At 41.4% G+C, this 27,466-nt stretch overlaps 1 protein-coding gene across 1 annotated transcript; it reads left to right on the top strand.

Annotated features, from left to right (window-relative positions):
* The first annotated feature begins 578 nt into the window (after positions 1–578).
* On the top strand, positions 579–27,466 carry mybbp1a (MYB binding protein (P160) 1a). Its single transcript, XM_026181528.2, has 27 exons — positions 579–823; positions 1,408–1,503; positions 4,773–4,856; positions 4,939–5,013; positions 5,273–5,380; positions 5,476–5,666; positions 5,847–6,014; positions 6,512–6,629; positions 7,067–7,356; positions 7,468–7,578; positions 7,663–7,788; positions 7,918–8,124; positions 8,212–8,320; positions 8,419–8,512; positions 9,126–9,283; positions 10,162–10,284; positions 10,474–10,659; positions 11,418–11,591; positions 11,710–11,867; positions 13,466–13,600; positions 13,716–13,785; positions 16,936–17,067; positions 17,148–17,216; positions 20,153–20,266; positions 23,857–23,958; positions 24,040–24,164; positions 26,640–27,466. The coding sequence occupies exons 1-27, from the start codon at positions 647–649 to the stop codon at positions 26,980–26,982; spliced, it is 3,843 nt and encodes a 1,280-aa protein (XP_026037313.2). The 5' UTR covers positions 579–646; the 3' UTR covers positions 26,983–27,466.

Raw genomic sequence — 27,466 nt, 5'->3', positions numbered from 1 at the left:
AAATTATAAGTCATTTATAGGGTGGAGAACAGATTCAGAATACTTTATTGATCCCAGAGGGAAATTGTTTTGTTACTCACACTGAAAATATAAATATGAAAGATTGAAAATATAAAGTGAATTTTTTATATTCAAACAAAGGCACACAAAGTGCAATGTTAAATTAAAATAAAATGTTCCAATTCTAGTGAAAATGTAATGGATGGACAAATCAAGGAAAATCAAATGAAAAAAGTCACCATTTATTTTAACCATTTGGATGAAATAAATCTTAAAACAAGGCTCATGGTAACAAAAACATGTTTTATGATATTAATTAAATGTAATTCAATAAATAAATGCATTGATACATTTTTATTATTTATTATTATTATTATTTGAATATGTGGCTATATATGCTCATTTTCTAACAACTCTTTTAACTATATTATATTATATTATATTATATTATATTATATTATATTATATTATATTATATTATATTATATTATATTATATATTCCCTTCTGTGACTCGCTCAATAAAGTTTTTTCTTCTTAAAAAAAAAAACATGGCTGGTGAGTTGACCCGGATGTAGTTTCCGTGAGTGAGGCACGTGTTCCCCCTGCAGCAGCATGAGTTGAGGTGGTGGTGGCATTTGGAACAGATGTCTGTAGAGATGGTGGAGCTCTCAGTGAAGGCGGCGGAACCGCTCCGGCCCGCCGGTAACCTGCAGCAGAACCGGGTCTTCCTCGACTTCTTCTGGGACCTGGCCAAACCGGATCAAGAGGTCCGACTGAAGGCGGTGGAAAACCTGATACAGTACCTAAAAACCAACAACAAGGTGAGGCAGACTGCGATCGGTGTCACTGAGAGACGGAGCGTGGTCCCGCTGCACATGTACTCCTCAGAAGTTTTCCACTAGTAGTTTTAGAAGTAGTAGTTGTACACATAGTGTCGTATGGAGAGGTGGAGATGTTTTCATATGTAACTGATTATATGACTGGATATCATACAGGATGTCATTGGCACACTGAAGTATTTCAAGTATCAAGAATTTAAATACTCATATAACAGTTTCAGGCCTATATTATTAACATAAGGCACTATTACCGTAACTACCTACTTTATCAAAACTTGTTAAAATACCTTGTATACGGTATAAGAATCAAAACATTAAATAAAATTACTTAAAAATATAGTAAACCTTTTCTTACCGTACTGCAAGCAGAAATACTGTAAAGCACAGTAAAGTATTTTACTGTCAAGGGTCAAGGATGAAGCATAAAGAGTGCACTTATAAAAATGTCTGAGGTTTAGTATGTAGTATTTCTTGTATAAGTATATTCCAGCATATATATGATTCCACACAGTGTTAAAGTGTCTGTAGTTTCAAAGTTTTAAATCATCTTTCTTCATGTTTTGCAGGAGGATGAGTTGGAATACACCTTTAAAAGGCTGGTGGATGGACTGGCTCACACACGGGAGACTGCGAGACCTGGGTTCAGCCTCGCTCTGGGGCAGGTGAGTGGAGTTTATCCCCATCTATCTTTGTCTGCAGCCCTGCCTCTGCGCACACATCCACAGCTTCAGCCACATCTCTTTGTTTCAGGGTTGGGGGTAATAAACACAGTGCAGGAGTTCAACACTACTTTTAATAACAAAAATCCTCTTTATTTATCTTCATAAGTGATAAAAATTCCTGGATGTGGCTTTTATGTGCTAAGAGATGGTTGTGAGACCTGCTATGATGTATAGTTTGGAGACTTTGACTGACAAAACAATAGGAAGCTGAGTTGGAGGTGGCAGAACCAAAGATCAGAATCAGAATCGTGTTTATTGGCCAAGTATATGTGCAGACACATACAGGGAATTTGGTTTTGGTAGATGGTGGCTCTCAAGCACAGCAATGTAAATCTCACACACACACCCACACACACACAAGTGTCTATATATACACATTACACATACATACACAAAGCTGTGTAAACCAACTATAAATAACGAATCTAAACTTATATACATAAAATACAGAAATGAATGAGGTGGAATGAATACTACAAAATGTACATAAGGTGCAGCTGCAGTGGGAGCAGTGTGACAGGTCAACTGTTAAGAAGGGAGATGGCGAGGGGAAAGAAACTGTTCCTGTGTCGGGTGGTCCTGGTCTGCAGGCTTCTGTACCGTCTGCCAGAGGGCAGCAGATCAAAAAGTCTGTGTGCAGGGTGTGAGGGGTCTGCGATGATTTTCCCTGCCCGTTTCCTGGTTCTTGAGAGGTACAGATCCTGGATGGAGGGCAGGGGGGTGCCGATGATCCTTTCTGCTGCCCGTACAGTCCGCTGCAGTCTGCTCCTGTCCTGTTTAGTGGCTGCTCCATACCAGACTGTGATGGAGGAGCACAGGACAGACTCAATGACCGCAGTGTAGAACTGGATCAGCAGCTCCTGTGGAAGACTGTACTTCCCCAGTTGTCTCAGGAAGTACATCCTCTGCTGGGTCTTTTTGAGGATGGAGTTGATGTTGGTCTCCCACTTCAGGTCCTGGGAGATGGTTGTACCCAGGAACTTGAAGGTCTTCACAGTTGACACAGGGCTGTCTGATATGGTGAGGGGGAGCAGAGTTGAGGGATGTCTCCTGAAGTCCACTGTCATCTCTACAGTCTTAAGAGTGTTCAGCTCCAGATTGTGCTGACTGCACCAGAGTACCAGCCGCTCAACTTCCTGCCGGTATGCAGACTCATCACCATCTTGAATGAGGCCAATGACAGTGGTGTCATCTGCAAACTTTAGGAGTTTGACAGCCGAGTTCTTGGAGGTGCAGTCGTTAGTGTAGAGGGAGAACAGTAGTGGTGAGAGGACACATCCTTGAGGGGCACCAATACTGAGGGACCGGGTTTCAGAGGTGATCTCCCCCAGCCTCACTTGTTGCTTTCTGTCTGTCAGGAAGCTGGTGATCCACTGACAGGTAGCTGGTGACACGCTGAGCTGGGAGAGTTTGGAGGAAAGAAGTTCAGGCACAATGGTGTTAAAAGCCGAACTAAAGTCCACAAACAGGACCCTGGCATAAGTTCCCGGGCGGTCAAGGTGTTGCAGGATGTAATGCAGCCCCATGTTCACTGCATCATCCACCGACCTGTTTGCCCGGTAGGCAAACTGCAGAGGGTCCAGCTGGTGGCCTGTAATGTCTTTCAGATGGGCTAACACCAGTCGTTCGAAGGATTTCATGACCACAGACGTCAAGGCGACAGGTCTGTAGTCATTCAGTCCTGTGATGGTGGGTTTCTTGGGAACAGGGATGATGGTGGAGCGTTTGAAGCAGGAGGGAACTTCACACAGCTCCAGGGATCTGTTGAAGATGCGAGTAAAGATGGGAGCCAGCTGTTCAGCACAGGTTTTGAGGCAGGAGGGAGAGACGCCGTCTGGTCCGGGGGCTTTCCTGGGCTTCTGTTTCTGGAATAGTCGGCTCACATCCTGAGTGTGTATTCTGAGTTTCCTGGAGGAGGAAAGGGGGGTGAAAGGTGTGGTGGAGGTCGTTGAGTCTGGATTGGAGAGGGTGGTGGTGGTCGTTGAGTCTGGATTGGGGAGGGTGGTGGTGGTCGTTGAGTCTGGATTGGGGAGGGGCAGGGTGAAGGGGGGAGAGGTGGAAGGTGTGTTGGGGGTCAATGTCTGAAGCAATGTCCCTGGGGAGGGGAGGGTGGGGGGTGGGAGTCTGTCCGTCTCAAACCTGCAATAGAAAGTGTTTAACTCGTTGGCCAGGTCTTTGTTTGCTTCAATAGTGGGTGGGGGGCGTCTGTAGCTGGTGATTTCCTGCAGGCCCCTCCACACTGACGCAGGGTCGTTGGCTGAGAGCCGTTCTTCCAGCTTCTGGGAGTAGATGCTTTTAGCTGCTTTGATCTCAAAGATGTTAAAGAGTTAGAGGGGTGACGCTGAGGTTGGTTTAGAGATGTAGAGAGGAAGGATAACAGATGTTTAATACGGAGCTGCCAGCCAGGAGGAAAAGAGGAAGACCAGAGAGCAGGTTTATGATGATGTGTAGATAAGGAAGACATTGCAGAGCGTTGGCACGACAGAGGAAGATGCTGGGGGGATGTTCAGATGATCTGCCGTGATGACCTTTAGATGTCAAAGATGAAGATGAGGAGAAAGAGGCAAATGTCACAGAAGTCACAGAAGCAGATGAAGAAGACAAAGAAGATAGAGACAAAGAGAGAGAAGCGATGATTTGTGTGTAAAAGACTTATACACACCTTTTTTTTGGCACATTTTTGTACGTACAAAAGTGTCACTATAAGCTTTGTATAGCAATAGGTTATGACATCAGCATGTACACATATACCTAATAAAGTGGTCAAGATGTGTTGCTGTTACTCTTCATTAAAGAGCAAATTCAAAAGTCTAAGGAGTAGATGTGATCATGTTAAAAGCTAACCAGTCAGCTGTAAAGCCCCGCTTTATATTCATCTTAAATTAGGGTGGTAGCCAGAAGTTTCCAGGGTGTCATTACGTACACTGGAATTTGTTTTTCCCCCTTGTCAAACATGGACATACCTCCTGAATGAATCATCCTTTGCTTTCTGTCTAGCATGGACAGTCTCCCTTTATTTGTGTATCACCTTCTGTACAGCGTCATGCAATTTAAAGTGCTAGTTTTGCCTTATTTTAAGATGAGTATTGAACTGAATATATTGGTCCTAATGTGGGTTTTGAAGTGTGTACAAATGCTGTTTTGCTGCTAGTGTTAGGAAAGTGCTCTATAATAACTGAGCTAAGCAGTAAAGTTTCCCTTATTTTTAGGTTTTGAGTGCCTTTGAAGATGTCTCCCTGCAGAGTATACTCAACAGAATCAAAGAAAAGCACAACTTGCAAGGAGCTAAAAAGGTGAGTTTTGGGTGTTTGGTCTCTTTTAGCACCAAAATTGATGAATGCAATCTTTGAACTTGTTTCATCTTTTGTCTTTCAGAAATTTTCCAGAAATGCTATGTTTGGAAACGTGTTTGGTGTTCTTGCCCTTCATCAGTCCAACCGCCTCTCTAAGGTAAGTTTTCTCACATTTTTAGCATACTTGGAAAAAATTTTGCTGCATTAAAGAGGAGAATGTGCCTGAGACAATATACTGAGGATGCCTGCAAATATTTAAGGGATACCAATCGTGTCATCATCATCACTTTCAGATCTTTGTGCGGTTGTAAATTTCACGAGAGATTTAAGATCCAGGTGACAGAGGAGATCCAGGACAGCTGATGCTCTGTCAAATACGTTGTGGTCTCTGAGCTCTCTGTCTTGTTTCTGTGCAGGAGCCGCAGGTGGTGTTGGGATGTGTGCAGCTCCTGCAGAGCCTCAGTCAGCACAAACAACACCTGAAGGACCTACCCACCAAGACCATGATGGACATCCTCGCTGAGGTGACAGCTGCAGCCTAGTTACTGCTACAAAAATAGTGTTTTTCAACTATTTTCAGGGGTTTTCTGACTCTAGTGTATGTCATCCTGTCCATCAGGTCCCTGAGGAGGTGTTTGAGGAGGTCCTCATGGGAGCCCTGCAGACTGACCTGGAATCTGCTTTCAGGACTCCGGAGCAGCTGCAGCTGCTGCTGGTAGCTCTGCAGCGCTTCCCACAAACCCTCAAACCCAAGAAACTGAAGAAGTTGCTGGGCTCCTCCACCATCATCAACGCTGACAACATACCCAAGTAAGAAGCTTTCACAAACACGCACATCTTCTGCTGCTGATCTGAATGTTCATTTTAGCTTGCACTGCTCTGTGCTGGCTACACTACTGTAAGTGCATCCTATAATTATGCACCACTTTCCCCTTCTGGGTCTGCTAATCAGCAGCTTCTGACTGAACTGTCTAATCTGATGTCTGGCAGAATAACAGAAGTGTTGAAGACGGCAGCCCACGCTGTGAAAAAGGAGCGCATCCTCCCAGCAGTGGTCCTGGACCTCCTGAAGCTCTCTCTGAAGGAAGACAGCTTTGAGCTCTTCTGGAATAAAGCCATCACCGATGGCATGTTAAAGGAACAGCCGGGGCCAACTCAGTGAGTCCTGTCAGCTTTAGAGGGAGCCTGCAGCCCGTTGAACAGTTAGCCCTTTAAAATGAAGTAATTAAATATTGTTATGCTCACTGGAAATGGTTTTATCAGATGTGAACTAACTGTGGTAGACAACTGAGTGCTGCACTAGATGAAACAGCACTTTTTTAATACCACTGACTTCGTTATCCTGTATCAGATGTAAGTGCAGACATCTTCATGTCAGGAATTTAGCATGAAAATTAATAACTCAGCAGTTTGTGTTGATTTTAAAGTCAAACTTGGAGCAGGAGGGTGTAGGATTTAATCTGCAACAGCAAATCTGACACTATATTGTCGCTGTGTTTAGTGCTCACTTTGCTGCTTTGCTTTAGTAACACTTGACAGAGGTGGAGAGAGAGCACACCTGTTTCTGCAGGATTTACTCTTCTTTTTTCTTTGATTTGTCCTGTTTATTATGTCATTGTGCTCAGCCCTTCTGCTGCTTTCCCATCTGTGTCCAGTTACATGAGCTTCCGTCTGCTGGGCAGCACCCTCCCTCTGCTGTCCACAGCCCAGCTGAAGGACGTCTTGTCTGGAGAGGTGATGATGAACTATGGGGAACACGTAGTGTCTGCTCAGGTCAGTGCCACCGTCTAGACTTGACTATAAAGAACAGCTTCCACTCTTCAATGTCATCTAATGGGACGAGCTAATAAAATCTGCACACTAGAGGAGATTGCTTGCAATGCTTTCTGCTACAAGACCTGCTAAAATGAGCCTAGTGTTACTGTACTTGTAGTAATTTGTGTAGTAAAATGTGCCATGCCTATAATTCATAAAGTGAAAATTTCCCAGCAAATGACCTACAGTCTTTCACCAAACACAGAGGTCATGTGATCATTTTACTTTAGTTGACACCAAGCAGCAATATCACTGGTTTGTAAAGCACTGTATCACTTCCAGCTTGTTGATGAGGGTTTCTTTCCTGCAGAATCAGTGCCAAGTCACCATGTTAAAGCCGTACTCACACATATTAAAGCTAATGTAGGTCCGCTTCCATCTTTTCTCACTCTTAGAAACCGGACCGCTTCAAGCTGGCCCCTGAGATGGACGTCTTTGTGTCGGACTTCTTGGAAGGCTGTCGGGACTCAGACAAACAGCTGGCAGTGATGGTGGGTTTCTCCTCCCTCACCAACAGAGGCTACCCCGTGGTGCCGTCGGTGTGGAAGGTGGTGCAGCACCTTCAGCCTGCAGCTCTGCAGGGCTATGTGGAATGGCTTAAGGACATATTCCTGCAGCCTCAGCTGGACAAGCTGCTGGACATCAGTACTCACAAGAAGAAGGACAGCAAGGGAGGACAAGATCAGTGAGTGCATCTGCTGTTGTTTTTGCTAGATCGTGCAGAGAATGTGTGCTGAACAGGGCAAAAGAGGCACGGAAAGTGGATGAATGCAACTTGTTGATTATCTTTCCTCAGGAAGGAGGAATCTGTATTCCGCCTGAGGAAGTGGATTGTTTCCCGGCTCGCCTCCATCATTGACAACCACCAGGTGAAGAAGCAAGAGGATCTCATCATGGATGTGGCCAGGTAAGACTTGTTTGAGCGCTGTGAAGTTCTTTGTTTGATGAAGAGGAGGTTATTCACTAGTGTTTCTTTGTTTTTTTTCCCCAGGTTTGTCTTTTTCCATGCTTTCTTCAGCGCCAAGAAGGCCTCGGCCGACATCTCGGAGACAAAGACGAAGCTTTCTGTCCCAATCGACGATAAAACCAGAGCCGTGCTCGTTAATTCTTTCTTCGGGTGAGAATTGACATTTTCTCTGCAGCTTTTAAATATCACCCGCTGATGGCTGTACTTTATTTCTCTGATCTTTTTCTTCAAGAAAAATTGAGCTGTCATTCAGCTGTCTTCTGTTTTTCCGCTACCCAGACTTCTCCTGTCCATGCACCACATGCCGCTCACTGAGGACGCAACCGAAGGTGCAGCTGTCAGCCAAAAGCGGGTTCTGGGTGTGACGGCTGACGGCACCATGTGGATCTACCACCTGGTTCAGTACGCGCAAGCCCTGCTTAACCAGCCAAAACACGTCCAGAGCAGCCAGCCCTTCAGCCCTGAGCAGAGACAAGCCTGGGACAGGTAGGGAAGCTGGAATATGATGTAATCTTTACATTTAAAGGAGTTTTGCTTATTCACCTGTGCCATTTTTGATTTGTTTTCTTCCAGCATGCTGGAGTCTGTGGCAAACCTGAAGAAGAAGGCAAAGAAAAGCCAAACAGCAGAGAGCAGCGCGTTCCAGCAGCTCTTCCTATTGGTCGGCATGCACCTCTTCAAGGTACAGCATCCATCAGCTTGTTTACAGTTGGTTATTTGTACACATTAAACCTAAATTAGCTGAATAAGAGCAGCGTAGTAACACTTTTCTTCCCAAAGGCCCCTGAGGAGCTGCTGGACATCATGAAAGACCTGCAGAGCTGTATGGAGAAGGCTCAGGAGAAGAAGGCCAAAAAGAAAAAGAAAAAAGAAGGTCAGGCCTTGTGATTAAAAAGCAGCAGCATCACGAAGCACATCTCTTTTCATATATATAAAGAAATGCTTGAGCATTTTTGGCAATGCCAGGAGTTATGAGAAGGTCAACATTGTTTTCATGTCTGTGCTTACCTTCCCACTGCTTCCTACACTCGAAGCAGCAGGACACAGACAACCTCGCTATGCCCAAACTTTTGAAATATGCCTCACAGAAAATGAAAGTGAGCAGAACAACCTAGAAATCCAAACATATTTTAGCGTCATATTTGACGGTCTGTAAGCTGTACCTTTTTTTTAAGGTAAGACTGAACTTCCGTATTTAAGTATCAGTAATTACTCCCGTTTTTGATCAAATTAATCAACTAAATTAATTCATACTCCCTGTAGAAATGTCCATGCAGTTGGTGGAGACCAAAAGCGAAGCTAAAAGCAGATTATTCGGCATAATTTTGTTCACCTTCTGCAGAATTTCTTAATAATCGGCTTATTCCAATTAAAATTAAAAGAATTTTGTGTTCTTAGCTTATTGTGCTTTCTCTTAGGAAGCCAGAGAATGAATAAGCGAGTGCTGCTTTTAAGTGTATGAATGTGTTGGATGTTTTGAAATGCAGCCACAGAACAGGAGGAGCCCGAGTGGGTGGAGGTGATGGTGGACATCTTGTTGTCGCTGCTCTCCCAGCAGAGCAGACATATCAGACAGGTGTGCAAGACGGTCTTCTCCTCCATCTGCCCCCACGTTACTGCAGCCGCCCTCACCGCCATCTTAGATGTAAGTAACACATACGGGGTCATTATCGGGATTCCCTGTAGACACTCATGAAATTAACATAAGTCAGGTTATCAGTGTAATGTAACTTTAACCAGAGCCTTTTATTAGTTAAGTTTTTTTTCTGTTCTTCTTTCATCACATGACCTAAATATGGCCACTTCTTTGTCATGTGACAAAGATACACCAAGAGTGCTGTGGGGTTTCTGCGTTTTTCAGGGTTTCCTGATGACACTTTTGGTTCATTCCACATTAACTGAGCAAATGCTTCCAATCTGACCATCTCCAATTCCCCTGAAAAAAAATTTCCAGGGTGGTGATACACATCTTAATAGGAAAACTGCCAGATTGCAGCTTTCTACTGTTATTAGTTTGCTCATAAAACCCCCAAATCAAAACATGTGATGAAGTTAGTGTGTTTTCACGCCTTTTCTGTGGAACCATTTTCAAACAGCTATTTAACTGTAGCTATTTATTTATGTAATAGCTACGTAGAGAACTAGATAAGCAATGTTATTCTAATTTTAGGCCAGATATCTATTTTCGGCTTTGATTACACAGACCTGAAGAAGTAAAGCCATGGAGCAAATTTATTTTATGCCTTTATCTATAAACACAACAGATTCCTGGTATTGGACGCTTTTTGTTTACGATTGTTTTGCACCTGTGCTATTGACCTGTGGAGGCTTTGGTTGCAGGTAAACAGCCTGTGTGAAGAGTAATGTGTTGGTTAGCCACGGCAATTTTTTATTTTTATTTTTTGTAAAATCTGCCTAAAATAATGAGTTTCCTGCTTAATTTTGCCAAACAGCCAAAAAAGGAATGCATCAGCGATTTCCGCACAAAGTCGGTGTTATTTGTAACAACAACATTTTGTGTAGGTTTTAGACCCAGAGAAGGATGACGAAGAGGACGCCGCTGTGGTTGTCGAAGATGACTCAAACGCAACACAAAAGAAGAAAACAAACGAGGAGGATGACGAGGAAGATGATGAGGAGATGGAGGTCAGTTGTTGTCAAACGCATTTTCTGTTATCAACCTTTTTCTGTCTTATGCACTGAATTCTACTCAAACATAAATTATTTATCTTTCACATGCCGATTGTTTCTATCTTTACGGTTACAGTTTATTCTTTTAGACACAAAACGTTGTTTATTTTAGTTATTCAGTTGTTTTTTTTTTGTTTTTTTCAGGATGACAAATCTGATGAATCTGATGATGATGATGATGATGATGACGACGACGAGGATGACGACTCTGAAGATGAAGCAATGGAGGAGGAGGAGGAGGAAGGGGAAGATGAGAAGATGGACGAGGAACCAGTGGACCAGAACTTCCGCATGGAGCTCATGAAGGTCCTCCAGCAGAAGAATGCTCTGGTGGGTGGTCAGGCTTTTCAGCTTGTCCGCTCCGATTTCAAATGAACTTTTAATACAAAGAGCCCACTAAGGCCGAGCAGAGGCTCATCACAGCAGCAGTGTTCATTAGGATTCACCAAAGTGTTCTGTGTAAAGACACCGTGGTCATTAAGTGCATTAATCTTTGTCATCCTGGGAGCAAATTTTATGTGCGTAAATAGAAAACGTGACCAAAATTAAAATTTCACAGCCGTTAAGTCAGCATCGTCCACAGTGCCGGCATGAAATCTACAAAAAAGCAAAATCCTGCAAATTAATATTCATCATACATCTTGTCATTAGTCCACCTCTCTCTTCATTAGAGATTAGGATGACGAGATTGTATTCCTCAGCACCACATTTTGGGCTGTATTTTGTAATGCCATCGTCATCCTTTAGCCTAAAGCAGGAAGATAAAATTGCAACAGAACGTCACCAGTAACTTGTTTAACAGCTAATTTTTAGAAAGATGCAATAAAAACTGAGCAAGTATTCTGTATTTTGTCTGCTGTTTAAGCTCTTTTAGCCCGACTTCAGTTGCAGCATAACTGCAAGCCTCTTTGCAACCCACCTCCCTCCCAGTTCCATTTATTAATTTTACTACATGTGTTTGAAGCTCAGCTAGAATAATTTAAGTTTAGGTGGAGCCTAACAGAAGATGTTTCACCTCAGAGACCTCAGGCTAGAGCTATAATTCAGTGCTTCAATGTCAAAGTAACACAGTTGTACTTCATATTCAGGCCACAGTGGAGGATGCCAGCAGTGATGAAGATCTGGATGATGAAGCCATGATGGAGCTGGATAAGAGTCTGTCAGCGCTGTTCTCAGAGCAGAAGAAAAAGCTCCAGGCCAAGAAGGATGAGAAGACAAAACTACAAAAGGAGAAGACGCTGGTCAGAGAGTTTAAGATCAAGGTAGCTTAAGCTCAGTCCTGTCAAACACATCTTTAACCCAGCACAGCATGACACTAAGAGGAGAGACGGCGAGAAGTAAAATACAGACCTTTCTCATCCCATTGTTTTGCTCTTGTAGGTGTTGGACCTGATTGAAGTGTTTGTGGCACGGCAGGCTGGCAGCCCTCTCGTCCTCGGCTTGGTTGAGCCTCTGCTCGCCATTATCGAGCGAGGAATGAGCTCCGGCAGTGACCAGCAGGAGCAGGACTTCCTGCGCCGGACAGCAGACATATTCAGGTAAACACATGTGAGCTGTGGACTGAGCTGACTGTTAGTGTCATAATTAATTTTAAATCTTTGGTGTTGCGATTTATGTCTCATGTTTAATTTGAAATGTTCACGTCAGCGTTTTTATCCACTGGAGATCAACTACAAAACACTTTTGCTTGTATTACTTCATTTTATTTATTGCAATTTGTAAAATTTCAAGTTCAAAGCTGGTGATGCTGGTTTCTCTAACTGTATTAGATCTCTGACGTGGGCAGAGCAAATCAGTTTGGAGGAACAATTTTACAATAACAGACTTTACGAACATCAGTGGGGTAAATTTCAATTTAATCTGCTGAATTAGACAAAACAGATTTTCTCAAATTAATAAAATTTACTTTATTGCTCTGGGGTTTCAGATGGCTTCCAAACCCACCACCACACACAGAATTAATAGGGTGTGCATACATCCACTTCTTACCCTACCCTGCTAAGTAGTAGGTTGAAGGTTTCAGGTACCCAGCTTGTATCTAAAAGACAAGGTGATAGATTTTAACATGGCCCAAGCTCATGTCTTTGAATCTAAGTACTAAGTTCAGGTCAGTCAGGGTTTCAGCCCTCTGTGTGTTTGTCTTTGAACTCTGTTCTGAATTGACATGGCTGCTCGAGCCCTCCTGCAAAACTGCAGTTACAGCACTCATTGGATTGACCAATACTCAGATGGGAAAGTGATCTAAGGAGCTATGTGGATTTACAGAAGTTGGGTAGGTCTTCTGGAGCCTTTTTTTAAACTGTAGATTAAGTACAAGTTATTCTTATGTTTCACCAATTTGCCAACGTATGGAAGAAGATCCAAACTGCATCATCCTCAGATGAGAGGAAATTGGTTAGGATGTTCAGGAACGACCCAGGAAATGTTTTATGGTCAGATGAGATAAAGATCGAGCTGTTTGGCCAAAATGACAAGAGATATCTTTGGAGGAGTAAAGGTGAGGCTTTAGAAATCTACCACTGTACCAAGCATGGTGTAGGTCTGCTCTGTGGCTGTTTTGCTGCCAGTGTTACTGGAATGGTGGAGTAATGAAGGAGGACTAGCGGTACCTTAAAATTCAGTTTCACCTCAAATGAACAGCTGGGTTGAAACTCGAACACATTTGTGTGTTCCAACAAGGCAGTGCACCCAAAAACACATTAAAACTGGTTTTGGAATAAATAAAGCAGGCTAACATTAAGTTTCTCGAACAGCCTTCACTGGTTTTGTCAACTCGGCCACAAAGCCAGGAAACCGACAAAGGTGCATCTGGTTGATGCGCACCTCTCATCAAAGGGACATTGAACCACATATTTCTGGGTGTATGTATAAGTTTGACCAAATTAATCATATTAAATTCAAATTCCCTGTTGTTTTCGAAGTCATTAAAGATGTAGGCTGCACAATCATCTGAATAAAAAATAAAAACAGTTCAAAGGGGATAAAATTGCCATGACGTTCATGCCCATGACGAGTACGTATAAACTTCTGACCACAACTGTAAGTCAGATAAGCTGTTAAGAAAGTGGATGAATGGATGAGTAATGACAGCTTCCCCTGAGGTCCTCCTGAGTGTTTGATGTCTCTGTTTTTATAGGAACCACCTGTGCAGGTCCAAGGTTTACTGCAGGACTGCCGGTGACAGACAGGGGGAGCTCCATGACCTGCTGGAGAAGCTGGTCACCAAATCCCAGAAGCTGTCTGACTCCTCAGTCTCCCTTTACTACTTCAGGTACAGCAGTGATGTTTTTTTACGGAGCTGAAGAGAAGATGATGTGACACTACCGTATTTCTAAATGTGTGAGAAGAGTTATTTTTGCCTTAAGTGTGTTGTTTTCTCCCTGCAGTGCTTCTCTGTATGTGGTGAAAGTGCTGCGAGGAGCCCCTCCTGCTGAGACCACAGAGGAGCAGGCCGACGTATGTTCACACACAAGTACACAGACACACACACTAATTTCAGCCATCATGTTTACCTGCTTGCAGGGGGTTGCCTGTCTAGATCAGAATGTGTACGTTTTGTTTTTTTGTGTTTTTTCTTCCAGTTTTACCCAAAACAAGTCACATAAAGGACAGGACAGGCTTTCTTTTTTTTTTTTCTTTTTTTTTTGCTTGTAGGTCACACAGTTGGTCAGTAGACAGATGGTAATTAAACATTTACACAACAGGCAGGTACTGTTCTTATGTTTTCTCTCATGTTGTGCTCAGCTGTGCACCAGATTCCAGGTCTGTTTCTGGACTTTACTGGGTTAGAGGAGTGTCCTGGATAACTCGGCCCCCTTTTGACCAGATTATTCTCTCGTCCTTGAACGAACTTTTGTCCTTACTCACTTCTTAGTATTTTCTGTTTTTCTCAACTTTTAAGATAAGAAGATAAGAATAAACTTTATTTTCCCACGTGGGAAAATTTTTTTTTGGACAAACAGTGCTAAACATAGCAGCATTCCCACAATAAATCCCATAATATGACACCAGCAAACATTCGATTACACGATGATGTGGCTCCAGAGCTTTTAAATTGGGCTAAGTCCTATTTAAAAGTGCAATAGATGCTGGGAGGAAAGAGAGCTTATAGCGGTTTGTTTTATAGCCGCTTGCTTTGTACTGTTTCCCTGAGGGTAATAGCTCGTGCCGTGAAAAAGGATACAGGAGGGATCATTAACCATTTTATGCGCCTGATGAATGACAATTTTTGTTCCTATGTTGTCTGGAAACATTTGTTTCCTGTGATTTTCATGGCAGTTTTTACCAGTTCAGTTTTAATTTTACTGTAAATAAGCCATACCAGCCATTACTATTTAGGATGTACTAAAGTTAACATTAATGTAGAAAGTTTTCTTCTTCTACTTGTTTGCCCGTCTGTGGTCCAGTTTTGAGTTACTTTCAGTTTCCTCGATTCTCCATTTTTTACTTGCTTTCTCGGCCAGTGGGGCACTCTTTCCTCTTGTCACTTCCACAGTTACTGCTTTTATTCTACCATCCATTATTTCAGCTACCTTAGGGAATCTACTGATCGCTACAGAGAAGACGAAAGCACTTTTCTTCTTCCTGTTTTGGTTGTGCAGTCAAGCCTTAATTATCCCAAGAGAGCTAATACCCAGCAGGAGAAAAGCACGAACATGAGCCCTACAGAAAGCCAATATTAATGCCAGCGCTGTCTGTGCTAACTGTAGCGATGACATCATGAAATCAGTGACTGCTTGATAACAATAAGTTAAATCCAAACAACTTGTCTATATTGATTTTAATTAAGAAAATGATCTGTTAATAATGAAATGAGTCCTGTGAATCCTCAGTTTAATGACAGGCTGATTGGTGGTGGTGTGGTGGTGGGGGGCATTCACCAGATGTTCCATGCACGTCGCCAGCGTTGCGTGATGCTGCTGCTGTCAGATGTTTTCATAAGACTTGTTATTAAAAGTGTATTGACAAAGATTCCTTAAATAAGCTTCTGTTCCAGCAGACAGTTTGGGATTTGTTTGTCCCAGTTTTGACATATCTGTCTCTTCACGCCTCCACACCAGTGAGTGGATGTTCTTTTTCCACAAATAGTGTTACCGTTAATCTGTTTGGGGTTTTTTTGCCTTTTATTTTAAATAATGGCTCTTCTCTCTTCAAATATTCAAGCAGACACGACAGTAGTCAAGTTTCAATCTAAATGATGTGCAAATATCTGTTAAAACATGCAAATGAAAGTGTGTTTCTGTTTGTTTGTGCCTGTACACTGAAATACTGCTGGTCCTAATTCTAACATCCTCAGCGCTCAGAACTCGGGGGGCACCTCTGTTCTCTGTGTTTTGATTTTTTTTTTTTCTGACATCATTTTATACACCACATTTTTCACCTCACAACTTTTTCCTCACATTTATACCCAAAGTGAAAATTATAGTTGTTCTTAGCAACTAATTAAGAAAAGAAATTAATTACCTACTAACTAACTAACTACTAACTAATCACCTTTTCTAAAGCACTCAGAAAATAGTCTTAATTGAAGCCATTAATCACATTTTTTATTAAACAAATATTATTTTGCTGAGTGTGGCTAATGTTAGCCGCGGTAGCACTGGCAGATTTCTTTTCTTGCAGATTTCCCTCCACAGACCTGTGCACAATGTAGTTACTCATATTCAAGTAGGCAGCCTACGCACAGCTGCTCATAATCAAGATCAAAGTACTGCAAAGCTGCTTCAGTTAGTCGTGCTGTCATGTCTTTAAGTCTTGCTTGCATACAAATTCCTGTCATGGAGAGAGGTGTCTGGCAGCAAGTGGCTACATGAAACAGTTGACTGCTTTTCATTAGATGCACCTGGACAACTGCTAGGATCAGAGTGGGGGGAGAAAGGCAGTTTAAGTGACTTTGAATGTGGCATCATTGTGGGTATGAGTATTCCACAAACTGCTGATCTGCTGGGATTTTCCCACATACTCATCTTATTGATTGCCTTATTTATGTCAGTAGATCAGGGGGAAATGGCCAGAGTACTTCAAGCTGATAGTAAGGCAGCTGTAACTCAAATAACCACTCGTTACAACCTAGATATGCAGAAGAGCATCTCTGATACTGCAGCAGAAGACCACACCAGGAGCTTCTCTCTTCAGCTGCTAACTGAGGCTAATATTCACACTGCCTTACCTAAATTAGGCAATCAAAGATTAGAAAAAAGTTGCCTGGTCTGATGAGTCTGGATTTCTGATGCAGCATTAATTTCAAACTTGTTTCTTGAACTCAGTGAGTTCACTGTACTCGGCTGACAAATATTGAGCAACTGTGTGATGCTCTCATATCAAAACGACTAAAATGTAATGTTTCCAGCACCTTGTTTGATCTACGCCATGAAGAATTAAAGCAGTGCTCAAAGCAAAAGGAGCTCCAACCCTGTACTAGAAAGTGTTTGTAGTAGCACGAGTAGCAGCGATCGTCTACTTGAATAATCGCATGCTTTCCCAGTAAAAACACAAATGGCTAACTGGAATCCAGCCATGACTAATTTTATTATTTAGGCTTGTTCTTTTTGCTTTAAATTAGCATCTGAACCCCGATGTCTGCTGTTTGCTATTTGATGTGTGCAGCTGAAGTTCATGGGTAATGTCGACGTGGATCGGGTCTCCACTATCTTCAGAGATGCTCTGTGCTCCTTCATGAGCCGGAGGAAGAGCCCACTCACTGCTCAGATGTTCATCGACTTATTCGTCAGATTCCCCGTGAGTAAAAACGCACACCTCCGTCCGAGTGCAGCCGCTCGCCTCTGAAGCAGTAACTGACACTTGTGTGTTATTTGCAGGTTTTATGCGTGAAACTGTTGGACACAGCAGTGCAGAACATCACATCTGGAGTCAGAGAACATCAGCAGGTAAAAAGTTTTAAACCCCCCAATTTTGTTTGTTTTGTTTTTTGTTTTTGTTGTTTACTATAGGAACAGTTAAGCAGCCTAATCCTAAATGAGAAACATGAAAGAGTTCTCTTCTCCCATCATGCCATGGGAATAAAACTGAAAGATGATATCATTTACTAACTGATTGAGAACTTAAGATCATCTTCACTTTGGGAAAACTCCCACATGAGCAAGTTAAACAATTAGAGCACATATGGCTCATATGGTGCTGTCTGCTAGAGTAAAGTTTCAAATAAAGCTGTGATGCCCAGTCCTCGGTTGGTGTGTCACTCTGAATAAGTAGACCTGTTCATGAGTTTGGATCCTTGACTTATTGTACCATATGGTGTTTCAATATTAAAACATAGCACTGGTGATATTCTGTATTTATTATATTGTCAACAGATTCCATAAAAGCAATAAAGTCAACTGTTTTTAGTAGCTCCCTGCTTTTCCTCCTTTAATGAGATATAAAACTAAAAAATAGCTCACAAATATTTATAATAAATAAAGACTGAAACAGCTGGGAGCAAACTGCACTTTTTTGGCAAGCATTAATTTACATTTATCGCTCTACTAAGTATTTACAACAGCAGGACAGCATGTCCATGCACATTAACAAGCATGTGACATCACAAATCATTTTAATACACCGACAGACTCTATACCATATAGGGTTTACTTGCTTTATAATAAATGTATTGCTGGTTTTGCTCCTAGAGTATCACCAGAGTTATCCTTTAAAGAGTTTCCTTTAAGGATAAGAGAAGTATAGTGACAACGTAGCTGTAAAACAGTGATTTAACTAGAAAATGACATAAGCGTAACCTTACTTTTATATAGGAATATATCCAGAATACAATCAGCTGGCAACCAGTTGAGTCAGGCCCCTATTGCAAACGGACTCACTGCAGACAAGTTGCACTCATCAGTGGAGACTGCCAACATGCTGCCATCAATCAGTCAATCTGTCTGCATTTATATGAGACGCCAGCAGTTATGTGAGAAATTAGCTGCATGTTTTTTTGTTTTTTTTGTCCCGTGTTCTGTCTTTTACCCCCAACCGATCACGGCAGATGGCCGCCCGTCCCTGAGCCCGCTTCTGACGGAGGTTTCTTCCTGTTAAAAGGGACTTTTTCCTTCCCACTGTCGACAAGTTGTTGCTCCAAGGGGGGTCTCTCAGTATGATTTTAGGGTCTCTACCTTGCAATATAAAGCCCCTTGAGGCAACTGTTGATCTGATTTGGCACTATTTAAAAACAGTTGAACTGAATTGAAAGTTATTTTGTTAAACTTCACCAGTCTGTCTGCATCAGACTGCAATTGTTTGGAGACAGATTATCTCCCACCAAGCAACCAGCGCAGTCGCCCTGCAATCCAAATTTGTCCCCCAGAAGTTGACGGTGTTGCACGCTTGACCTTTGATGACCAGTTGGTTGCCGCAAAGTACTTGCAGTCATTTTCCAACAGGAAAAAAATTCAAGCAACTGAGCCATCATCCAAATTTATGCATTTTACTTATTTGTCATGTCAAAATGTTTTTTTTTTCCATTAACACATTTTTTTTAGAACAACAATAACAAAGTAATCGAAAGAGAAACACAACAGCAATCTGCTTTTGTTCATCAACTTACTGTCTGCATCCTAAGAGATTAAAAAAACAAACAAACCAAAAAACAACAACCTCAGACTTAATGTTATTTGCTGGCAATTTTTCCCATTTACACACCTTTGTCCACTCCTGTTTTCATTTCATTCATTCGTTTATTTGTTCATTTTCAGGCACAACAAATACCTATATTGAACATAAAATACACAAAACAAAAAACAAAAATTGCCTGAAAAAGGAGTGGGACGAAGAAAACTTATTAAATCCCACCCCTATACTCACTCATCAACAAAAAAAACAATAAACTTCCCGCAGCTACGCCCATCATTGCATACAGACCCATCAACAGCCCCGGGCACATACAAGCATCTAAGCGGCAGCTCGCAAACAACAATTAGAGCCTTCATAACTGAATACAGAATATATAAATTATAAATTGCATTACCACAGGTAACAGGCAATAATAACTACAAGTAACAAACACACATACATATACATACATATATATCTACACACACAAGTACATATATGTACATACATACGCACACTTTTTTATTTTTTATTTTATTTTGGAATCCATACCAGCAATGGTAAGAGGACAGACATTATAGAGCACACTAAAAACCATCATTGAGTATACTGTGACCAGACCAACTGTTTGTAGAGAAATTTAAATCTATGAATATTTTTGCATTGTTTCAGTTGTAAACTCAGACTGTTCCAGATTTTCACACCACATACAGACACACAAAAGCCTTTACGGGTTGTTCGAGTTCTGGGTAATTTGAATTCTCCAAAGCCTCTCACATTATAAACCTTTTTTCGAATTTCAAATCTAGTTTGTAAATTTGCCGGTAAAAGTTTAGTAAAAGCTTTATACAAAATTATGGATGTATTGTAATTAACCAGATCCTGGAATTTAAGTAACTTTGCCCGAAGAAAGAGTTTGTGAGTATGATCTAGATAACCAGCCTTGTGAATAATACATTTCTCAGAAATGTGTTTCTGTGGCGTCTGACACATTTAAAATAAACTAAAAAACATTTCAGCATGTTTATTCTTATCTCGAAATGAGATGAGGTGAGATTTTTCTGTTAGCATTGTGTCTGAGCTGCCTTTTATTCCATGGACACATTATAAAAAATCATAAATGCTAATTTTTGATTAAAGTGCTCAATTTAACTTTAAATTCTTTGTCTTACTTGCTTCATTTTGTGTGTGTGTGTGTGTGTGTGTGTGTGTGTGTGTGTGTGTGTGTGTGTGTGTGTGTGTGTGTGTGTGTGTGTGTGTGTGTGTGTGTGTTCAGGGTCAAGCGTGTGTGTTGGTGTTGCGGGCGATGCAAAGCAGGGAGGTTCAGCAGCAGCTGAGCGGCCCTCAGTGGACCGAGCTCTGCGAGAAGGTCAAAGGTCAGCTGGCAGCGGTGAGTCAACACACCTCTGCATTATAGCCAGTGCTCAGGTGGTAGAGCGAGTTATCCACTAATCGCACAGATAGCGATTTGATCTTCTGCCCCTCACATGACAAAGCCTCCCCAGGCAAGACACTGAACCCGATGGCAGGCCTTTTCCCTCATTTAAATTCTGTAAACCTCTGCTTGTGGAACTGATTGAAAGTCATTTTTCCTTGAGTATAGCAGCATGAGGCCATAGCTGCACATCATGTCCTCACTGTAAGTAGAGGCATTCATACACCAGCATGCTTCAGGCTTGTTCGCATTTTTATTATATTATTCCAGAAGGTTTATGAGATTGCATCGTCCTGTGATAAATGATGATTAGAGCCGCTGCTCTTCTCGCTGTCCTCTGTGTGTCCTCCAGAGAGTGGAGGGTGAAGACATGCCTAATTGCATGCTTCTGCAGGTCTTCTGCAAATAACCCCACCTCCTGTCTTTTTCCTCCCAGACCAAACGACACGACCAGCTGTACTACTTTAGAAACTTAGTCGTGAAAAAAAGTGTTTTCAAAGAAATTGCACATAAATCCTAGCTTTTCTCTTCCATCAAGAATTATTTATCATATAATAACAATATTTCAAAAATGCAGGTGTAGGCTTTCATTTATCCAACTCAGCTGTTCCTCTGTTTTAATATTTATAAGTAATGTTTAAACATTTATGGTAATATGTAATGGAACATGATATAGTTGTACTCAAATATAAGTGTCTATTAAATTAAAAACCTCTGCAATCTGTTCTTGGGGGCTTTTATTTTGATAGATAGTAAAGTACTGGAGCAAACATTAAAATGTCCTTTTGGGTGTTTACATTTACATTATAATGTGTTTTAAATAGGGGTGGGCGGTATAAACGGTATACGGTAGAAACGATATAAATTTGGCCAACGGTAGAGATTTTGACTATACCGCTCTACCGCGATAGAGCATGTTGATGGTGTCATCATCAAGCTGCGCCTGTTTTGGTCGAAAGCATTGCAGCGGCTACAAACAACATCGTCTGCAAATTATGCCGGGCGGCAGTAATAGCAAAGAGACGAAGCACTTTTGGAATATGGGGAAAGCCGAAACCTGAGCTTCCTCCACTTCCCTACCATTGATTCATTAATACTGAATTCTCTCGCAGCTGCTCTATTCCTGTGTTGGTGCAGTATATTAATAACTAACCTCGTATTGTGGATGGATTATCTCAGTTGTTTTCCTAACTGAAGTTTGGTCCGTTTGTAGCATCCTGACATGTGATTGCATTTGTCCCTAACCACCAGAAACTCTCACGTTAACTTTCATCGAGTGGAAAAATATTAGCGCTCGTCCTCCAGCTTCACTGTGCTAATGTTATGCTAACATAGCTGTGTCGCTAGCGATCACGTAGCACATCATTATAAACCAGCTAGCCCAACTTCACTAACCTTACAAACGTCACTGCTGTTTAGTTTCCTGTCTTCATTTATGTTGGAAGTGATAGCAGAGCTGTACGTTTGAATTTTTTCAGAAATCTCTCAGTCAGAACATGCTATATCATACTTAGGTAACTAGCGAAATTAGCGAGCTAACTTCCTGCTAGCTTCTAACTCCTTTAAGTGTAATAAATTCTGTTTTTATGGATGCCTGGATGTTAAACTTCATAGTTACACCTGGTAAAGCAGCAATGCTGATCGTTTTATTAAAGATGAAAGAATTTAGACAATTTTTTTTAACTGTCAGTGATGCTGCAGTGTTCGTTAGGACCCAGATTACTCCGAGATTTATGAGCGCCTTAGTCCGACAAATACGGCAATAATGACGGCCCCCTTGCATGTTCTACAAAAAAATGTGTCTGACGGACAAATTCCAATTTCACATCACTGAAGTGGCACCATTTTTACAAACTAATTCTGGTTCATCAGTTTCACTCAATGATCCGCTTTCTCCCTTCTCATTCTCCGTTGCCGTCATGCTTTTTCGGCCGTGTGCATATGAAAACGAAGGCACTGGCACTCGCCTTTTACCCACATTCTATCGCGATATTCCATTTTCTTATCGTTGCCTAACATTGTACCGGTATTAACATGTTATAATATGGCCCAGCCCTAACTGGTAGCATGAGAAGGTCCCCGCTCACCTTCCAGTTCCACCTCCATCTGTATGAAGGGATAGGCAGTGACATGTAGCCAGACTGAGTGTAGCAGAAGTGTTCAGTGCCACAGAAAGCAGCTGTCCAGATGAAGTCAGGTCAAAATGTTTTCGAGTTGTTTCATCTAATTCAGATTGATTCCCTTTATGTCCTCAGATGTCAGTTATAGATCTGATTTTTAAAGGCCAGATGGACTCAAAGAAAATCTTGAGCAGAATGTATCGTTTATTCAATGCACAGCTCACCAGTGTAGTATCTTTAAATTAAATAGGAAACTGGGGAAAACATCCCAGATTCAATTTGGCAAAAAAAAAAAAAAAGTCATAAAGAGGATATATACGTCTTCAGCATGCCTTTGACACGCAGTAATGGAGTTTAAGGTTGCACATGGTCTTTATTGGTCAGGTTATCAGAAATGCAGATAGACCTGGATGCTACGTGTGATGAATGCAGATGGGCCAGAGCTGCACTGTTACATATGTTGGCTATGTACAAAGCTACATAGATCCCATTAGATATCTCTCTTACTGTGAGCGTGTTATGAATGTGATGTCTTCTCTGTTTTCTTTCTAGATGAAAAGGACTCTTTGTCTCTAACATTTGGCCATTAGAGACGTTATGTGTCATATTCATTTAGAAAAGATCAGATTCACCATTAGACGATCTGCTGGGAAATTATATCCTACCATTTATATCCTTTGTTGGAGGTATTGCAGCGGCTATTATTAACACGCAACCATAATGTCGTTATTGTACGTGAGGTTTGCAACAAAATGACCACTTATTTTTATATATTACTCGATGACGTCTGATTATGTTTATATCCTTCATCTGGTACTCTAAGGGGGAGGTGGGGGGAGGTTTGAGATGCAGTTGGTTTCTATAGTCTGTACTGTGTTTTGTTGTGGCAGAAATGGAATAAAAAGACAGTTTAGAGTTGAGAAACTAAAGAGAGAACTTAAAGTGGAGCTATTATGTTTTCCCCTCTATTTCTGCCCTATATAATGGTAGATACTCCTATTAATCATGGCTGGAGTTCAAATACTGAAGCCATGTGCAAGTGAGCCAAATACTCACTTTCAGACTGGGGTTTTTTTTCCCACTATTGGATCCAAGAGAGTGGATCTAATATAAAATGGTCCTCTCAGGTACACCGCTCTGATTGTGAGCAGCCCCTTCATTCATCATTATCTGAAAGGAAAAAGGTCCCAGAGTATAGTGTATATATGTGATTAGCTCATGTTTTAAATAAACACAGGAGACATGGTTAAGATAATGCTGACTGATTAGGTTCATCTTCACCTACCAAGAGGTTTAAATCAGCGGCCATAAACAGTAGTTGCATAATGGGCCAAGCTGTCAAATCAGAAGCAAATGAAAACAGCAGGATCAGGCATTAAGGCCAACATGGACATGAGTCTAATCCCATTATCATCATCTTTCTAGAGTCTTCGACAAGTTGGTCATGCTGAGAGCAAGGTGGTGAAGGAGAAGGCGGTGAAAACTCTGGAGCTCTGCCAGTTTATAGTCAAGCACGTTCACCAGCAGGTAGGTTTGCATGGAGTGTTGAGATGAGAAGAAGCAGGTAAAGTGTTTCCAGTTTCTGACTCTGTTGCATGCTATGTGTAGAAGCTGTCTGTGGATTTGGAGCCCCTCCAGCAGGTCCTGCAGTCCCTGACCAGCGTGATTGCTTTCAAGAAGACCGGCAAGCTGGAAGACACCTACTGGGCTGTGATGAAACACTTTGGAGTAACGTGAGTTATTTCGGCATCTCTGAAATGAAGAGCTATAGAGGTGATTCTTGTGCAGAAATCAGATTAAAGGAAGAAATCAGGTTTGTGCAAAGTCCTTGTGTCCGTGCAGCAAGTGAGTAATCAGATTTCCTCGCCCACACACACCAGTTTGGTGCTAGGGGTCGCTTATTTTAACTCGTATTAATGAAGCTCAATGTAAGGGTATGTTCTCGATCCTCGTTTCTTCTGTTAAATGCTACGCATGGGTGCCAGGAGCTCACAAGTATAAATCACACCATGCTTGGGTGCATATTGTAATCCTCAGGCTTTTACTTAATAGCTGCCAACCCCCAAGAAGGACTCAGTGGGAAAGATCGGTGCACTAAGTCGTATTTCTGGAGTTTTTTAATGTTTGCAGACTTTCTCAACCTGTAATACTGACACGTATTAAACAGCACAGATTCATTCAGTGGCAGAGATTTTTTTTTAATGATGGACATCCTTGCGATGATTTTGCTTCTGCACTGATTATAGGAGTTCTGATTTATGGGTCGTCTTGTTGATAAATGGCAAAAATCTTCCCTTGTTTAAGATGAACTGATAACATTTTGGTGTTTGAAGGTCTAGCTGACTGTAACCTCACAAAACCTTTCTGCAAACCATCGTTTCCTTTCATATGCTGATTACTTTAAAGTTTCGGGGATCTAACTTTTTCAATTTGGATCCTCATATTGATAGCTCAGCTTATCTACCGATGACCGAGTACTGATCCGGTATCAAATAAAGGCTCAAATAACAGTTGCTTTCCTGACTTTAAAACAAAAGTCAAAGCGGCTTTCAGCTACTCCATTATTCACAAATGGTCGTCACAGCGGGTAGCTCTGCATGTTTGATTTGACACTGAATTTGCACCAGATGCTCTTCCTGATGTGACCCCCCCCCCACCTACTATCTCTGTTGGGAGATAAATGCATGAAAGTGTAAAAATAATGCATGCATGCATGTATGCATTATTATTCACCAAATGTATCTTGACTCCTGAGTATCTCCTGCATTCTGCTCTTAATCATGGTTGCAGTAGTTCTCTTCCTTATTGTGTGGAGTGGAGCAGACATGAAACAAGTCGCTTTACACTTAAGACAGCAGGATAAGGAAAGCAGTGTGGTATGCTTCCTCCAAGCTATGTTAGCTCTCCTTCTATCAGCCAGCAGCCACTGCTGCTGAATAGTAAGCACAGCAAATAACACTGAAATAAATGGATCATGTTGCTAGCCATCCACAATCTAAATTTCTGAGTCTGTATAAGATTGATATTCAGTTCAAATGCCCAGATTGGAAAAGATGGTAAAGTAAAAACTCATATTCATTTATTAATATACCCCAGTATCGTTTGATGTGATTTAAAGCTCTATTTTCAAATGTCTTTAAAGGCATTTGAAGGTACAAATGTTTTATTTGATAGCATAAAAAATGAGAATGACCAGCATTATTGGAAAAAAAAGGAAAGAACAAAACACTTTTACACAGAGACGGGGAGAGAGAAATCACTTTTCCACTTTCAGATGATGAGCATACGCATTTCTCTCTGCCATTATGAAACCCTTTGACTGAGTAATAGAAACACTATTTCCTGTCTGAGCGATAAGACACTATTCTTTTCTACACCTTGAGCCAAGTATCCACTTTTTTTCTTTTTTTTTCTTTTTGCTCAAAGGGAATATCCAGTATTGATTAAATAAACCTCCATCTGTTCTATATCTCCTCGGGTTTTTCTGGATGTAAAAAAGCCAGCCTGTGATGGTATTTAATATCCAAAGATCCAATCTAGGACAAAGAAGTTGAGCCTTTCTTTTGTGTGCTGCAGGTATAAATGACTTGCTGTAATTTCTGCTAGAATAAAATGTAAAAATAAATGGGAAGTCATAACTAGGAAGGATTTTGAAGTGTTAGTAGTAGCAGCATTTTATCAAGGACGAATGTTAAGTGTCTTCTCGTTCTTTGGATTAGATTGTTCTGAATTTTGTTCATGTCCATTAGAAGTTCCTGCCTCAGTTCCATAATCCTCACATACTGAGTAAAGGACATTTAAAGGACAAACTGTTCTGAAGTTTTAGGTTTGGGGTAGTTAATCTGTGTTTTAATAGAGTTTCAAATTGATTGATGATTCAGTTTTCGGTGCTTTGATTACGATGCTCAGGAGGTAGAGCAGTTTGACTGCAAATCGGAGGATCAGTGGTTCGATCCCTGGGTACTCCAGCCCACACCTCAAGGTGTCTTAAAGAAAGATGCCGAATGTTGCACTCCATAAATTCATTAGCATACTTAATGTGTGTTTATGTAGTGCTTTTCTAGTCCTGCTGACGACAGTTTAAACAACGAGTCACATTTAACCGTAGATTCATACAGCACTTTATTTACATAAACAAATTATTTCTTGACCACAGCAGTTGTTTTTTAAAAATAAAATCTGTCATGTTGACCTTGTGTGTGTTGCAGGAAACCTAAAGCTGAAAAAACGAAGCCTGAGAAGGAGACAGAACAAGAGTCGGGCCCCGCAAAGAAGAAGGGTTTTCTGCCAGAAACCAAAAAACGTAAGAAGCGCAATAAGCCTGTTTTGGAGCCGGCAGCAGGCAACACGGCCTCCACAGATAAACCAGGGACGGAGAAAGGACAAGGCAAAAAGAAGCAAGACAAGAAAAATAAACAGAAACGACCCAATGGTGGCGCGACAGCATCACAGCCCAACCCAGCCAAAAAGAGTAAAACAGAGTCTGAGAGCAAAGCAGCCAAGAAGAAGAAGAAGCCCAAACAGAAGAAAGAGGGAGGAGGGCAGATGTAATGTGGAGACTCCTATTTAAATGGACACAGAAACGTTTTTGTAATTTCCTTTGAAGACGCTTTGTTTTCGTCTTTCTCTGGTTCTCACATCTTTCTATGTCAAATTACGAGGCTTTTAATGTGTGGGAAGTGAATTAAGAAAGACTATATTTTTCCCAGTATATGACTGCTGTTATGAGAAAAATAAATGTGATGTTTCCTCCTGGAAGTTAATCAACTTGGCCTCCACTTCAGAACAGTTATGTAGTTTTGTTATTCAGGTATGTAAAATGTTAAAAAGAAACAGCAAGGACTTGTGTGAAAAACATGAAAGCATGGATCCATCATGCATTGGATCAAAAGTTCAGGCTTGAGGTGTTGGTGTAATGTTTTTGGAGCTCCTGATTACTGGCTGAGCTACAAACCAATTGTATACTGGAAAGTCATGGGCTTATGAAATAATCTTAAACCTGTAAAATTTTTATAAAAGTATGTTGAGAATGCAA

The sequence above is a fragment of the Astatotilapia calliptera genome, chromosome 10, assembly GCF_964374335.1.
Source record: "Astatotilapia calliptera chromosome 10, fAstCal68.1, whole genome shotgun sequence".
Taxonomy (NCBI): Eukaryota; Metazoa; Chordata; class Actinopteri; order Cichliformes; family Cichlidae; genus Astatotilapia; species Astatotilapia calliptera.
Note: the sequence above shows the minus strand (reverse complement) of the source record. Positions and strands in the feature narration are given on the sequence as shown.

Excerpts from the sequence above, each read along its gene's own strand:
- mybbp1a (XM_026181528.2), top strand. The coding sequence starts at position 647 with ATGTCTGTAGAGATGGTGGAGCTCTCAGTGAAGGCGGCGGAACCGCTC. Across the intron at positions 8,513-9,125 it reads AAAGAAAAAGAAAAAAGAAG|CCACAGAACAGGAGGAGCCC; the intron begins GTCAGGCCTTGT and ends TTTGAAATGCAG. Across the intron at positions 11,592-11,709 it reads TCAGAGAGTTTAAGATCAAG|GTGTTGGACCTGATTGAAGT; the intron begins GTAGCTTAAGCT and ends TTGCTCTTGTAG.